The sequence below is a fragment of the Coturnix japonica genome, chromosome 1 (genome assembly GCF_054131305.1).
Source record: "Coturnix japonica strain WE chromosome 1, WE-NBRP24, whole genome shotgun sequence".
In the NCBI taxonomy this organism is placed as follows: Eukaryota; Metazoa; Chordata; class Aves; order Galliformes; family Phasianidae; genus Coturnix; species Coturnix japonica.
Genome location: NC_140663.1, coordinates 110,097,739 through 110,115,009, shown reverse-complemented (window position 1 = coordinate 110,115,009; position 17,271 = coordinate 110,097,739). Strand labels below are relative to the sequence as shown.

General features: G+C 39.5%; 1 protein-coding gene across 9 annotated transcripts in view; it reads right to left on the bottom strand.

The window, feature by feature from the left end:
• Nucleotides 1–17,271, bottom strand: part of SH3KBP1 (SH3 domain containing kinase binding protein 1) — a 205,859-nt gene that overhangs the window by 168,033 nt on the left and 20,555 nt on the right. For 5 of the 9 annotated variants that reach the window (XR_014947146.1, XR_014947147.1, XM_015886329.3 and 2 more), the window contains exon 2: nucleotides 14,279–14,436. Coding sequence is in view for 6 of the 9 variants with exons in the window: in XM_015886329.3 (XP_015741815.1) it covers nucleotides 14,279–14,436 (158 nt within the window). In the remaining 3 variants the exon portion in view is untranslated. Of the gene's footprint in view, nucleotides 1–12,263; nucleotides 12,300–14,278; nucleotides 14,437–17,271 lie in introns of those variants that run through there. The other 4 variants (XM_015886352.3, XM_085550271.1, XM_085550275.1 and 1 more) reach the window with 2 other exon arrangements.

Here is a 17,271-nt window from a genome sequence, read left to right as displayed (position 1 = left end):
GGAACGACACGCAGGGGGAAAATAGGGGAGGGCACTCTGCCCTCTACATCAAGCCCAAACTATTCTGTGATACTGTGATTACTCTCTATTGTGTCACATTCCTTTTAATAAATCAGTATATCCTATCTTAATCAGATTTTTTGTTCTTCCTTTCCACTCCCCTTACTCCTGAGGGCAAGGAGGGGTGTCACATGATTAACTCTCCAAACTGCAACAAAGATGAAGTTTGATAAATTTATGATAAGGTGTCTGCAAGATTAATGGGACTGGAACTATGACCAAAAAGATTGTTTTCTTTAACTCATCCTACATTCTTGCTTTCGCATTCATAAATAATTTGGTACAAACACATTTAGCAGATCTTTTTTTCATGTGAGTAATTCAGACCTACTTAGAATAACATCTCTCAATTATGGTTGATTAATACTCTGGCATTTATACTTCCTTGTATACAATATTTTCCAGCGGTTCCTTCCAAACACTTTCCTCTGTTGATTCTTTTTCATCAGACAAGGCTTCTATTCAATCAAACAAATTGCTGTCCCTTACGCAATGAAGATATCTCCTTGCTGTGTAGCTATCTACTATCACAACAGGTTGCTTACAAACTGCAATTAGTAAACATCTTGCCTTTTCACAGTTAAACATCACTTCAGAAGTTTTAGATATGGGAAGAAAGACAGATAGAGACAAAAGGATATTGCACAAAAGCACAGCAAAGCACTCAGGAAGCTAAGATAAAAGTGAAAAACAAATAGAGGCACTGGAGTCCATTCAGCCTATTCATATGCTTCAAGAATCACAATTTCATAATGTTACTAAATCTTCCTTTTTTATTCTTGGCATAGGTGCATGTGTGTAAGCAGTGGGAAAGGAATCACATTTTTAATTGGAGTGTGAAAAATGCTGCTCACTGAAGGAAAAAAAAAGTAGATATAATTAGAAGTGGGAACTAAAACAAGCACTCTATGGGATTATACAGAAAAGGCATCCCTTGTTCACAAGACACAGCCTCTAGGTGGGCCCAGAGCCTTATCCTCCATATTTCAACTAGCATTCCTATTTACTAACTCATCTGTGAACTGTCTCTACAGAGTCAAAGTACAGTGATAAAACTGTTTTTTACAGATATACAGAATGGCTGGAGCAGGAGGGCACCTCTGGAAATGATCTAGTCCAGCCTTCTGGCTCTGAGCAAATCTAGTCTGCACCTCAACAGTTTCTCAATGAAGACACTATGGGAGGGTATCAAAACCCTTCCTAAACTTAATATCAGCAATGCCAACTTCTATCCCCTCCCTATAAAGTCAGTGATCTCATCATAGATGGCATTAAACCATTTAGATGTGGTGCTCAGGGACATGATTTAGCAGAGGGTTGTTAGTTACCGTAGTATGGTAGGTCACGGTTGGACTCGATGATTTTTAAGGTCTTTTCCAACCTCAGTGATTCTATGATTCAGGTTAACCAGATGTGATTTCAGCTTCATAACCACATGCTGATAATTCCACTTGTCCTTTATATATTTGGAAATGTTGAGGCTGGTGTTCCCCAGATTCTTCTCCTTCTGAAGGCACAAACTGAAGGCAAAACATTTGTTTTCTATCTAGGCCTCAAGGACATCGTCCAAGTTTCTGGCAACAGTGATTTTTTTTTTTTTTACAAAAAACTCTCCCCCAAAATTGTCTTCTGGGCTGTGCATTGTATCAGATCCATCTACTCTACCTTAAACGATGTATTAATTAAAATAACACTTGTTTTTCAGATACCAGAATTGCAGCAGTGATGGATGGGGAAGAGAATGCTTTACACTGTGGAAGGAGCTATGGAGTAGACTTACTGAATGAAACTTAATAGAATAAAATAGAACTCCCCAAACCAGAACACTGCAAATAAAACTACTTTTACTTTTGCAGTAAATCATGACACAGAACAAGTGCTCACGTGAGGGAAAGAGGAAATGAAGTCATGTTAGACATAACTATTCAAAACCAATTACAGACTGATTAGACAGTTGTGGTTAAGCAAACTGTCACCTTTCAGATTAAAATGTATGCTTCAAGATAGTCACACCCTGTAAGGCAAGATTAAAAAAAAAAGGGGGGACCACGTATTATGTATTTAGGAGGATCTATCTAACTTTTATGAAGAGAACTTCACAGTAGAGCCTTTAGCAAGAACCAGTTATCTGTCTGCAAAAACCTGTAACATAAGCCAGTGTGGTTGAATGCAAACCTAAGAAGTTACCTTTCCTAAATGCAGCTATGTTTCTTATGTACAAGTATGTACAACTTACAAGAACATTATCCAGCAGGGTAAGTGTTAGGAAGAAGAAAGAACTGCTACAGGCTATGAGCAGGATATCAGCAAAGTTTTGGAAAAGACTCCAAATAATGCACAATGCAGTCAGCAGATACCGGATAACTGTTTTTCCTAACACTGTCAGAAGACCAGCATATAAACCCCTGTTCTGTGCCCAATTTGAGCCACGTCTTTTGCTACTTACTCTCTTTCCTGATCTAACCGGCGCTTCCTCAGACACTTAGTCACAGCTTCACCCTTACAAGTCTTGTGAAAGCAGTACAGTGCAATACAAACTGCACACTTTTCTCTCTGCACATCAGCAGACACGGCAGAGAGAAGCTTTCAATGCAACATATTAGTGAACACAACTTCAGGTTTGTGTTAGCATAGCTACAATTTGTGTAGCACACAGAAGTGCTTCATTAACATTTTAATCAATGTCACTGGGTGCCCTGGTTACATTTCCCACAATAGTCTTTAAAGTGGAGCTAGCTTACCATGCGTTAATTTTAAAGAAGCTTTTACTGATGTACTGTAGGTATTTCTTTCACCTAAAAACCCTATAGAACTGTAATAATAACATTATTCAATCACTGCTTCCCAGTTCTCTCGCCTGTGAGCAGTAGAGTACAAAAGAAAAGTTTACAACAGCATTTTATGACATGCAATAGTTATCAGGATGTTAAATTCTGTCCAGTATCTTACACATTTGCCATTATCACAGTACTCCTAATTCTTTCACTTGATAATAAAATCTGGATACAAGCCATTCTGTTTTCTACTCACCCACAGAACTCAAAACTTAAAATTCTTCTCTGTCTTTCAAGAGTACAGAAAATGTATCAAGTAATGAGGCAAGTAGCTAATAAAGGTATTCAAAGCTATTTAAAAGGGACAGCATTAACGGGGAAGGAAAACAAAAAGAAAGGCATTGTATTGCAAAAATAAGCTATGTATGTTAGAAGTAAACAACGAAGGGGGTTCCCTAAAACCGTACCCGCTTTCAAACTTCTGCCAGCATAGCTGCCTTGGGAAGATGGCACATATGACTTGTAAAACTGAACCTGCAGAAGCCCCCACCACTTTCATAATGAAGCCAGCTAAACTGGTTTAACTGATCGAGCTTTTACTGGAATAGCCTGTTTGTTTGTTGTACGTAGCTTTACTAAGCGGCAATGCACAGCAGCAGCATTCTGGTAACACATTATACTAAGACTTATCACCATGAAAGAACAGTACATACAGAGCAAATGAGATGCAAGAAGCTACCGCAATGCATTTCCTCACCCATAGCATTTACAAAGAACAGCTTGTTTTTGTATCTTCTTCTGCTATGTATTTTGCAGCAGATGTTCACATCATCATGAAAGGCGCATAAAGCGTAAAAGAAGAAATACTGTAAGCGGTCATCGATAACGTCACAAAAATCAAGTTCTGTTTGTGGCGCCAGATGTCTTTTCTGGACAATTACTGCAGTGTTGTAATTTTGTACACCTAAAGAAGCATCTGTATTATTTTCACTGAATTAATACCTGTGGCACCTTTTCACAGTACACGTTTATGAGCATTTCCCTAAAAGAATATAAGGATCGCAAAAAATTTTCTACTTTGAGGTGAAGTTCAGTAACACTGATATTAGGATAATGGGAACATAGCAGCAATCCTGCAGTTTCAGTTTCAGGTCTGCTTTTGCTCAAATGTTTCATGCTCTGATGATGTGAACTTCCCCTTTCTCTCAAGCAGTCTAACCAGCTAATATTAATTAGCCTTAACTAAAAACAATTGCTTGTAACCAGTATTTATCTTCACTTTTGCTGCCTGTTGCCAGATCTGATGAGGGGATACTGAGTGTGGGAAAACTAGTCAAGTTTGCCAACAGTGCAAGCTAGTAAGAGACAGTAATTTAGCCTCTCCCTGCAAATCTGTTTTCACATTATGTCTGAAAACATCACTAGGAAACAAATGCATTTGTTAGCACTCATTAGGAAATGCTGACAGGGTTAGCTGTTAAAACTCAAATCCTGTCTCCCTGTCTGCCTCTCCACACCAATTTTTCAATGGTAGTTGGCAGCCCATTTTCATACAGACAGGCTCAGAAACATGACCCAGAAATCCTTCCCTGAGATAACCAGTCTTCTTTAAATAAAAAGCACTCTCTAACAAACCTATATTAAATACTTTCATTCTTTATAGAGCTCAGCCTCATTGGAGCTGCAGTTTGAAAGGAGAAAGCAGGTTATCAGCATATTACAAGCAACTCCTGGCATGAGTAAGGAAGTACTGAAAGAGTTTTCAGCCCCATAACTTGTACGCTATGAGCAATTAAAATCTATGAAGAAGCTGCAGAGTGAGTGGGAAGACAAGGGCAGCATCTAATGGAAATACGAAAACCACAGAAAACTATGAGGGAGTGGAATATACTCACTGTAAAAAGACCGAACAAAAACCACACTTTTATAAATATCTGAAAACCCACTAATGAAATAATAAAAAGATAAAAAAAAAATCTTAGCACAAAGAAATGGGGGGGGGGGAGGGGAGTGTCAATATTACAGGGTGTCAATATTGCAGGGTGTCATTGCTGCTATCCCCAAGCTTCACATGGGCAACCAACATACCTGTTTAAAATCATTTCAGTACTTTAACTTGTGAATATATTCTACTTGTAGATGTAGTGTGTTTTTACACACCATGTGCGTTATGCCTGTATACACATTATGCCTGTCCACTAGAGGTACACAAATGTATTGCTGAAAGTACTTTGAGAAGGGATAAGTTCAGTGGTTTAATGAGTCATTCTCTGCCCTTCACTTATTCAGAATTCTCCTAGGTAGTACACCTAGATTCTCTAAAACTTCTCATATTAACTGAAAGGCTGCAGATGTTCAATTGACCCACTAAAAACACATGGGCTGACAATTCAGAAAACAGAAGGCTTTCTGCACACAACAGCAGAATGGTTAATGACTATGAAATACAATGCTCAGCCCTGCAAGAACTGGTGCATGTGAGCAGTTCAATCCTGGTCATTCCATCAGCTTCAGTGAACAACTTGTACAGGGAAGTTGTTTCTGTACAAGTTTTTGGAAGGATGTGCCCTCAGTTTTTCAGTTTGGGAGTTCTCAGACAGTTTTTCCTTCTTCAAGGAAAAATAGAAGTGATGCCTCACAGCAGGTCAGCATCAATCTTCATTGCTTCTGGGACTTCAATCATTTTATACATTTAGAAAACAGCAGAAAAAACATTTATTTTTTTGACTTAACCATCATTATTTGCGATAATCTGTTCATGAGAACTGATCAACACAAACTCACAACAATAGGATTTCAGTTACTTTCAGTTTGAAAGCATAGGTCACACAAAATCAAAGAAGGGTAAATACAGAACAAGTGCAACGCGGAGCATTAAGAATCAACTGAAGGACACAAAGCAGTCTAGGAATAGAGAAAGACAACTAATCATATGCCCTACACATATGCCTGTATGTGTACAACAGGGCATTTCAGGTGGTTATGCTTCAAAATCCTTTTTTTCCATCAATTTCTTCAAAGAAAGCAGCAAACCTCCCTAAAACCAAAGTAAAGCATTACACATTTTTTTTGAAAGCTTCCTTGAGATGTAGATGTAGGTTTTTTGATCTGTAAGTTTTTTTTAATATATATATATATATATATAGTTGTTCACAACAGTTAACACATAATTCTAAGTTTCCTTATTGCAAGCAGGGAAGCAAACAGCTCTTCCTAGAAGGACATATAAATAACAAATAACTTAAAGTCTGTCTCTGCGCCTAACAGTAAAATAAAACTGAGCCATAGGACATCAGAGAATTATAGACAGTTGTATTCTTTTTCTAACTACAATTACTAGGAACTCAAGTGTGTCAGTGATTTGGCAATAGGGGAAGCCAGAATATGAACCACGTATCCAACCTGCCATGGCCACATAAGGCAGAACTTGTGAGCAACATGAGGGAAGATGGGCAGTTTGCAGGGTTGTAGAGGCAGCACAGCAAAGCAGCTCAGGGCAAGCTTCCAAAACAAAACCAAAGCAAACAAAAAACCCCACCTTCAAACACTCAAAAAGCCAATAAACACAAAGTGAAAGTTGGATGATATTACGTTCTTGTAGGAAGAGAGTAATTTCCAGTTAAAAGGCGGTTTTGTTTGTCTTGCACTATCAATTACTAAGTAAACAGTAATTTACTTGGTAAATTACAAATAAAGCAGGCCACCCGAAACTCAACTAAGTATGACAGAAAGGGAGAACAAGGCTTAGTTAAGTTGGCTATCATGAACCAGCCACAACAATGGCAGTAAGCAGTAACTATAAAGAATCATGACAGTTATCAAAGAAGTTTCTGTTCTTGAGAAGTTTTCTGCTGGCAGAAAAGTGGTTGTATAATTAGGGTTCTTGATATTACTGGCCTGTAGCCTCTGGACAGGCTGCAAGCTTTCTCAGAGAGCTCACGTGTGAAATTAATCTTTCAAAGGGAGCAGTGGGTCCCAGTGCAGCAAGCAACAGAGAAATCAAGGTTCTGCTATGCAGCAAATGCATACATTCAGTACTTGCACAGTCTTGAGCAACCTGTGGTGCATTTATGTCTCAATATTCCCAGCCAAATAAAAACCCCACCGCCACCAACATAAAGCAACAATAAAAGTTGATGCTACCATTATATCTCGTAATAACATCAGGCTTGCCTTGTTTCTTCACCCTGGGTGAGAGACATACATGTTTAAAAATGTATGCTGTACAGGTTCTTCTCTTCATCACCACTTTCCATCTTGACCACTGACATTAAGTATCCATCACTGAACTGGGACTTTGAAGCAGAGTAAATAATTCATCATGTTACAAGGTAGTAGTTTACTTGCACTTCTGTCATCTCCAAGGACAACTGAATGAGTACACTGGCTATATATAAGGTAATAATATATATCGTGTAGCTGTAACAGAGCAAGAAAAAAAAAATGGATTAAGAGACTTACTTACACTCATCTCTTTCCAGCTTTGAAGAGAACAACATTTGCTGATTATAAACCTGAACAGACCTGATATACTCGGACACACAGTAATTTTGCTAGCAGCACAAGTGAAATTCTAGTACAGAGTAAGTAACTGGGTGATGGCAGGAGATGGTGGGCCTTTTATGGACCTGGTCTCCAACATTAATTACCTTGCCAGTTGCCCCCCCAAAATCTACTAAGGAAGTGCAACATTTGCAGACACCGTATACCCAGACAGCTGATGAGTGCCATGCTTCTTCCAGTAACACATAAAGGCAAAGAGTTTGCCATTCCAGTTGACATGAACTTTAAGAAAAGCACAGAAACTGTTACATAAAAGCTCTTAAAAGATCCACGCATGATACTCTGGGGGGAAAAAACAGTATTTTTGTACATGGAATTAAATCAAAACTCAACAAAAACCAACCAACCAAAAGAACAGAAGCACTAAACAACCCTCTCTCCAGCCACATGTACTTACTGCTCAGAAACTCAGAAACAAGTGTTTGATGAGGACAAGAATATCCAGAGGCAAACCAATCATTACAGTGACTGATAGTTTCACAAGCCTCTATAACTTTCTTTTCTACACATCCTTATTACTCTCTTCATTCTTAGTGTTAGCATTACTTAATGCTTAAGTAATACAAATTAAAGGTAATTGGTAGATGCAGTCAAGATATAGACTGGCATAGTTCTAATGGAGTAAATGGAGCATTTGTCAGACTAAGCTTCAATGCAAATACAACTCTTCCTAATTAACATGTGCTGTAGCCTCACCACAGGCATTCAGAATATTATTTCTCTTACATCCTTTTATGCAAACCGACATTAAAAGCAGCAGAATCAGCAGCAGAATATGTTTCCTAAAGTTGAGTCAATCGATCTCAAGGCCATGCACTGAAATTGCAAGAAAACCTGGAAGTGTCAGCAAGTATCTCATACCAGTTTCAAATAGCTTTGGGACTAAACTCCGGTTTCTAGGAGTTTGTGTTTTCTGCTACTATAAGGATTCTAATAGGGAGTTTTGTCCCATAGGAAAAAAATCAGACAGACCATAAATCCAAAATTGTGGAACTATGTCTAATGATATTTCTATGCTCAAAAACACCTCTACAGATTTTACTTACGAAGAAAAGATTCTCATAGCAGAGTCTGCTTTAGCAGCAAGAACAACTGCCAAAACAAGCGTAAAGAGAAATCAACCTAAAATGCATAACATATCCCACCCACACATAAACAAGCTACAGAGAAAATAAAAACATCTGGAGCTTGGGAAGTTGCCAGAAAAATTACATATATTGGCTTTAAGAGAAAGAATAAGGTCAGAACACCTCATCTTTGATCCCAACTAGGACAAGGTTGAAGAAATGCCATCAATTCTGTAAAACTTACAGAAATGAAGTGGTATTGCCAAAAAAACATTGAATTCCCTGCACGATACGCAGTTCCAAATAGTAGTAATATATACATAAGTTCAAAACAAACAGCAGTTGCTCTAAGTATGACATTGCTGCTCCATCTCTGAAAAGACAGATTCTAGCTAGCACATTCTGTCCTTCTTTCAGGCTCTGATTAGTTTCTCTTCCTGCTTGTGGCTTGGAGCCTTGGGAAGCAAAAAGAGGAGAAAGGGGGAAAAAAGTGCTTAGTTTATTATTTTATATGAAATAATAGTTCTTTCATAAAGCTACAAAACACAAACCTGAGCAAAACCAGGAAATAATTGAGTTTCTTTAATACATCAATTTACACTACCAACACTGAACCGTCTGTGAAACTTAATCAGGTATATTCATGTATATCTAAATAAATACATACATATATCCTAACATCAGCAACTACAACACAGACTAAAACAACACTGCCAAAAAGAATGAAGAGCAGTACATTCTGTTTCTAAACTCTGAAATTTACACTAGTTCTGCCAATTGTATAATTACAACCAACACTACCAATCCACAAGCTTACTAATAATGTACTGCAGTGTAAAATACTAGCCACTAAAAGTCAGTAAAAGCATCAACACTAAAGCTTCACATTACTGTGTGTCCAGCACATGACCACCGCACGCATTTAAAATGCTTTTCTTTTTGCATGGTACATAAGATCTTCAAGGTGCTTCTCACAAAGCCCGCAACTGCTGACAGCCTCCAACAGCAACCCTGCCTCCCACTCCATTCCCCCTCTAGTACTCCCCTCCTCAAAGCCCAGTTCAAAGCTCAGCCAACAAACTCATCACCACGACAGCCAACACCACACGAGCAACATACAGGATCCATTCTGCTGATCTGCAATCAGCACCGCTGTCTTCCCCTCCAGCTGAGTCTCACCAGCTCCCTGTGACAGGGAATGGGAGCGAGCCTCTGCGACTGCCCAGGAGTCTCACATCACCTCCAGACCAAACAACCAGGGCAGCCTCCTCACCGGGAGCATCCCCACCTTCAGAAGCCAGATGAACAGGTTGAGGTGTGGCATTATTTGTATCACACCTGGAGCACCCAGCACAGCCCACAGGCAGTTTTGGTGCTGTGCTGCTGCTCTGTGCTGAATTCCTTTCGAAGAACTGAGCACTGCCAAGTCAATCCTCAACTGTATCCCCATGGCACAAAACTGGCTCAGTGGATCTGTACCTTTCAAGGCATGGGAGCTGGAAGGAGAAAGACTTAACTAGTTTTGCTTTCACCGTTGCTAAATGAGTAACAACAGCAATAATAAACAACATGTCAGTGATGCTGTTTCTCTCCACAGTGTGTTCACTGCCATTGACAGAAACAATACTTCCACATGATGGAACCCATCTGAAAGGTTCTTTCACCATTTCTGTTATTTCATGTTTCTCCATAACAATGGTCTTAATGGTTTAATAGGCTATAGTTGGAATCTGGAAGCAGGATCTAGGAGGTCTGGCTTTCACCTTCAAGACAGCAAAACAGCTGGGACAACACAATCTAAACTATTACCTAAAGACAAATACACAGACAGTACGTTCCAGTAACATTTCCAGTTAAAAAGAAATAACACAAACAAAAACCAAACACCTCAGTAACTGAATTGCAAATTCCAGCCAATTAGAAAACAAACAAACAAAAACCCCAAAAAAATCCATAGGAACTCACTGAGCCATAAAGGAAGTATCTTTGCAGGTACAGATTGAAATAACACTGCTTGCCCTAGTCTGCATGTAGCCTCAGTACCTCAGCAGATACAGCAGCTTTCTCAAGTGGCTACTTCAGCAAAGCTGACTGTGATGTCACTTAATTAATAGGTAATCAGAGCACTCAGGAAAGCAGCACCTGCGAGGGCTCGAGGAAAGGCATGCACAGTGGTAGCAGGGTGCAATGGCAAAGCAGGACAGAGGGACAGGAGTCGCTGAGCTCTGATCTGGTGGGTACAAGCAGCAGCCAGAAGGCTGGGAGCAAAAGGCAGAGAAGGGATAGAAGCATTCTGGAACATGGGAAACATTTTCCTTTCCTACAAGGAGCCCAACTATGGAATTAAAGGGCTCCTGCATGTACACAGGCCAAATGTTAAGCAAGCTGTTAGAAAGGTGTCAGGCAATACTAATAGGGATGGGTAGTACATTTTCCAGGAATGGAATGCATAGAGGTTTGAGAAGGAAGGCAAAACAAAAGCTGGCTTCTTGCAAGGAATTCCTCTTTGTTTTGCTTATGATCCTCTGGTCTTGAAGGTTAAAAAGAAAACAGAAGAAAATTAAATGACTGTCAAGCAAGAGGTAAAGATCTCCCCTGTGTATCTATGATCCAATACAAACAACATCTCTGAAATTTCACAGCTGATTTGCAGTCCGGAAAGGTTATATTCTGCTTGTATAACTAACAAAGTCAGGTTGCCATTCCAACCTGAGGCATCAGTACAGTTACACAAAGTCCCTGTCCTGTTTCATCGACTCTAAAAACCCAGCTATACTCAACAACTCCAAAAACAACGACAAGCACTATTGTCAATCTGAAAAAATATAAATCACTCCATCATCCCCCTCCCCCCAGTCCTGGCAATATCTGCAGGTCCCCTGGTACGAAGGCAATACTGAAGATTGTCACATGCAGCAGTTCAGTTTACCAGTGTAACACTATCTCATCCCACTTAGAACTGGCTTTGCAAATTAAAACAGGCAGTCATGGCTCTGCACCACAGTTTCCTGCTTTCTACATCTCCATCTGCTATCAGCAAAATCTTAACTGTCTCAGCTGCTGTTGCACTCGCAAACTCATTTTTACGCTGCAGTGCAAGCTTACACAAGGAACTGGTTAAAACAAGACCAAAAACACCCCAACAGCCTTCCAAATGCCTCCTAATACTGTTTCTTAAATACAAGAGAAAAACTAGTACGGTACATATCATCCATATTTACTTTATTTTCTAGTTATAAAAGTACAGATTTGGATTTCATGTTGAAGTTTTTACTCTAGAAAGATGCAGAAAACCAACTTGAAACCATACAAATAAGCATGGTAATTACACCTTCTACCTCTTTTTTGACTGTGTAATGAACAGTAAAGCGGACAACTAGAAACAACCTCCACTCATTCCTGCTTACAGAATCACAGAATTATCAAGGTTGGAAAAGACGCAGAAGATCATCCAGTCCAACCATCACCAATACTTCCCAGCTAAATCATATCCCTCAACACAACATCCAAACGTTTCTTGAACACTCCCATGGTCGGTGACTCCACCACCATTTCTCTACCCAAAAATACAAAGTAAGCAAAAAAGACAATGACCAAATGCGTATTTCATACATTTCTTATAAATTCAGCATCAATGTCTCTAACAAAGACAAGGTATCTGCAGTGACTGACGGTAGTAAATTACACCTTAAACAATTTGCTCAGATTTATACAAACTTCTCGCAGACAACCTTCCAGCTGACCACAGCTGCAGACTAATCAGCAATGAAAAGGGACAGAGAAAATAAGTCACAAATACCTTTTCTGTTCCGCCTTGCATATTGAACTGCAGAGCGTAAGAAGAGTATGAACCTGTACTTGTTCGGGTGTGTGTGTCTGTGTTAAAATTCAGAGCAGCTGTTTTGCAGATTTGAGAACAGGAAGCATTTCTGACAAAACTTCACAGTGAAAGTCCCCTGAAAAGCAGTAATGCATATGTACTGCATACGCATCGTTGCTACCTCCCCTTTCCTCTTTCTTTCCCATATCTATCTCTTAATTTGCATTTTGCTGTGAAATTCAAATACACTTCTGCTAAAGACAACTTCAAAAGCCTTTTCCATGCCAAAGTGTAGCACACTTGAAAAATGCATTTCTTTTTTCTTAAAGAACATTTCATGTTAACTTGTTTTAATGTCATCTTTGATTTGTAGATCTTTTTCCCAAGCTGAATGTAGGAATACAAGGTAACCATGACCCTCTCGAGCCCCCTGACTGTGTTGATTGAGTGGTTTCAAATCAGCCCAAACATTCAATTTCTGAAAAACCCAACAGTTTCTGTGGAATGCTGTCATAAATTCATTCTAAAGGGAAGACCAATCACAGGAAGGAAAGAAGTTATTTTCCATAAACAGCCATTCCTTTCATTTGAGAGCAGCATGTAAAATATCTTAAGAATTTCAGTACTGATATTTACCTCTAAATAACGTTCTCAAGCAACCGCTCTTACAACCAGTTCTGATAAGCAATGCAAACCTGGAGATGCATTGAAGTCCACCACCTCTCCATAGCGTCCCTTTTTGCCTGTCTCTCAACCACATCCCTAACAACACAGAATAGCTGGGGTTCCTTGCAATCAGCCATGAATTCATTACTAGTGAGCCCAACTGCACAGACTGATCACCACTCTGAGCACCACTCACTGCAGAGGAGTTGGACTAGATAATGTTTAAAGGTCCTTTCCAACTCAAATGACAACCAAAAGAGAATGTTTGTCATTACTTGTAATCTTAATGGACAGAACGATTACATTCAATAACTCCGTAATGGAAATGCTGTATGGCTGAATATAGCTCCCCATGCTTAAGGATATTTCCATGAGAAAAACTGAAGGAAAATGAAGTTTTTCACTGGAGATATTCACAAACCACATTTTTAGGAAGTCCATATTTTCTAACACGTTATTTACTTTAGAGAGGGAAAGATCAGCTACACAACAGTGACTTCGCATTCGAGCATGATAAGAGAATGAGGAAGAACTTAATGTGGTTTTTAGTTCTACAGAAAAAAAGCTCTCAGTGCTGACTTCAGAAAAAACTAAGTGCCCATCCAACCAGGCCCTGAATGCCTTCAAGTGAGGATGGAGCATCTTCAATCCCATTATCCAGGTCACATAAAAAGATATCTGTAAATGTATCCAAACACACAAAGATGTTCAGTAAAAAAAAAGACACATATGTATATATTTTCATTTCTAATACTTTGAATGGCTTTCCTAAAATCAGTATTATCGCAAGTCATTTGGTAGATTGCATGAAATACCGAATAACGATAGATTTTGATAAGGTTTTTTTGTAGGCAATTGTTTAGAAAAAGAAAAAATCCCTTTAATTATTCCCAGCTAGTTCAGCCATGAGTAAGTATTTTACAAAACTTCTACAAAAAGTAAGCCATTAATCTGGAGAAGAAGCAGCAACAGCTACACAGAGAAGTTAGTATTGCAAACACCACAGAAGAGACCATAGACTGTTTTATTTCTTTTGACACATAGGTTGTTGTATGAATGATTACTTCGCTCCCAGATGACACAGCCAGGCATAACAACTGAAAAGCAGAGAATGACAGGGATAGCTATTTTTACTTGCAGGATATTGATACTATATTGTCTTTACAACAAATCAGTCTTTCCTTTCTAATGCAGCCACTGTGGAACACTATATTGCAATATATCACAGTCTTGGATTGAAGAAATATGATATCAAGGCTGACAAGCTGAACAGCACAGTACACAAAACATATACATACAACACAAGAACAGTTCCACTTTGTACTCACTCTTACAAAGTTGTCAGGGAACAAACCTCTTCTGCCTTTGAGCTGTCCTTCCCACCAGCCTCCATCATCTTTCTTGATATTGGTGATTATGTCACCTACAGTGATTGTCAGCTCATCATCATGTTGAGCTTTGTAGTCGAACTCCACAATCGCCTCCACTAAAAGAGAAAAAACACAGAGAAGAACATGTATTACAAAGTCAGTAACTGCACATCTATGTTTCTGCACCTTCAAAAGGAATAAGTAACACAAATCCAACCAGTGAAAGTAATATAATTTCTTTCGGCGTGAAAGCAAATAAAATAGGCAAGTGGTAACAGCAACATGTTGGTGCATCACTGCTAAGTGAGGAGGCCAAAAAAAAAAGGAAAGCACACTAATACTAATCACAGCTAAGGCAACGAATGGCTTACAGTTTTTCTGCACTGCTTAAAATAAATCAATTTGTGCAGCTTCAGCATAACTACTCTCATAGTATTACAAAGATTATTTCTTGGAAAACACTTTTCTTTTTCCAGTGTAATGCTGAGTTCACTGTTATTTACACAGAAATGCAAAGCTTCGGTGCATGAACAATGCTCTCACAGGATTTCACCAATAGGAGAAAAAATTCCTTTCATTGGTAATTCTTAATTAGAGGATGTGAAGATGAAATACTCCTGCTGCTCTGAATGTCTGCTATCTGAGGTGTTATAAGCTCTCTACTATCGCATGGTGAGTCATTTCTCTTCCTGGAAGGACCCCTGAAACCATACACACAAGGCAATACATACTGCAAAGTCGCTGCAGAGAATTAGGGAAGTAATAAAGACAGAAAAAAAACAAAAAAATCATTTGAAGAATCAAAAAGAACGGATTTGAGGTATTCAAATATAGTAGCAATGGTTATATTTAGCAATTCATCAGATATCTAGAAGGAGGGGCCTGACTGGTAAGGTCACAGATAGTCTTATTTGTAATGCCTTCCTCCTGTTTTCTTCAGTGCAAAACCATGCCCCAAGATGTTCCACCAACCTTCACACTGCAACCACAGAAACAGAAACAGGAGAACGGTAGGTACGTGCTTTCTACAAGAATGACTGTGCTGCATAAATCCTGCAAGACCAGGCCATCAAACAGGCAACGCAACTTACAAAGCAAAGCTAACAGACCACAGAAACGTTCTGCCAAACTACAGAAGCCCCAAGGACTGCATTGAATTAAGCTGACAGGAAAGCACAATTATTCCTTTCCACTCCCCCAAAATGTCACACAGACAATGCTGAATATCTTCTTTCCTCCCCCAGATCTTGCAAGTCATAGCTAAAAGAGCATTCTGACTTACAGATACATCCCAAGCACAAAGCCACAGCTGATTATATTTATCTACTGCTTCTGTTGTGAAGCTCAAAAAACATACAATAACCACATACGTGATGCTCACAAGAGGTCTGTTATGTACTAAACAAACGTCAGGAGACCAAGAGTGGCACTGCATACACTACAAGATAACATGCAAATGTAAATAGAACTGAAACTTAAGACATTCAGGCCGGGAGAGATCTCAGAGGGTCCTTCTGAGAATTTCTTGTTCAGTTCAGGGCCAGCTCTGAAGTCAGACATAACTGCTCTGGGTCCTTTGTACCACATGCTAGATGCATTAGTACACAGACATTTCAGAGAAGTACCCAGCCATCTTGATTTTCCAGAGAGAGCGCAAGAGCTTTCCCAATAGTTCTGATGGGCACTTCCAAGATCAAGGACAAAACTGCCCAGCCACCTGTGCTTTTAGCCATGACCCCAGAGCCACGTAGTCACAACTGACACATTCCAGATCACAACTGGCAGCTTGGAGCCTATTAGGTGGCAGGGCAGTTTAAGGGTGACCCCACCAGCCTTTCCACAACATTCTAGACCTGAACTGCTAGCAAGCAGCAAACCTCCACAGATAACAGGTCAGGTCAGCAGATGGAAGCCTCCAACTTCCACAGCAGAGAATTTCCCTGCTAATACCACTTGCCACTCTCTCCTTGAGGCTCAGGTTTAGCTGGCCTGTGTGACTTGTTGGACTGAGCACCCAGTCCTCTCATCAGCTACAAGCGCACTGAAACTACTCTGTAATTGCATGTCCTGAAGTGCAATAAACTTTTAATAAACTTTAATGAACTTTTTATAAACTTGTTTTTATCAACAATTGTTAAACCCACCTAGTTGTCCTGCAGCATCTCAACACAACCACTGAGGCATTTCACACTATCTTTGGTAGTTTCTGGAGGTCTTCCATGCAAACTGCTACACTAACTGGAGAATCTGTCCAGCCAACCACAGCTGTTAACACAACCCAGAGGTGGTCAAAGAGCTGTGATGATGAGACAGAAAAGAAGCAAGAACTGGGCTGGCTCTGACTACTAATTCTTCAAACACTCCTCAACATCCAGGTTGCAGCAAGACATACTGAAGGAAGACAAGCAATTCTCCTGTTCTCTAAGACCAGTGGTTTAAGAGTTCCAGTAGCTATGCCTGTTGCTGTCCTTGCAGTTTTCCCTTGCAGAAAAGCCTGTAAAACTAACATGAGTCTTGACAGTTTCACTCTTATGATTTATGTTCTTTCTCTTATGAAAAGAGAACAACAGGTAGAAGACTCTTGCTGATTCAACACTACAGCTGTTTGGGCAGGCTGGAAGCACTGGACTTATCTTCTTGAAGTCTGCCTGCCTTGCGCTAATTCTTAAGCAGACAGCTGCTCAGCCACTTTTGTTTTATTAGAAGTTTAATCAAACAAGCAAAAAAAACTTCTTCACTGTGCAGACTCTTCTCTGTCTGCAATTTTTTTTCCTACTTATTGAGAAATGCATATAAATATTTTTAAATGCTGTCTCTTCTCAGAGGATTTGATTACTGTAATGTAAGTGTGTGTAAACCAACAGAGACATACAAGTCACCAAAACCAGACCACACAATTAAGACGTCTGAAAGCTCTACAAAGAAAATCAAGAGCAGAGTTTGGAAAGGAG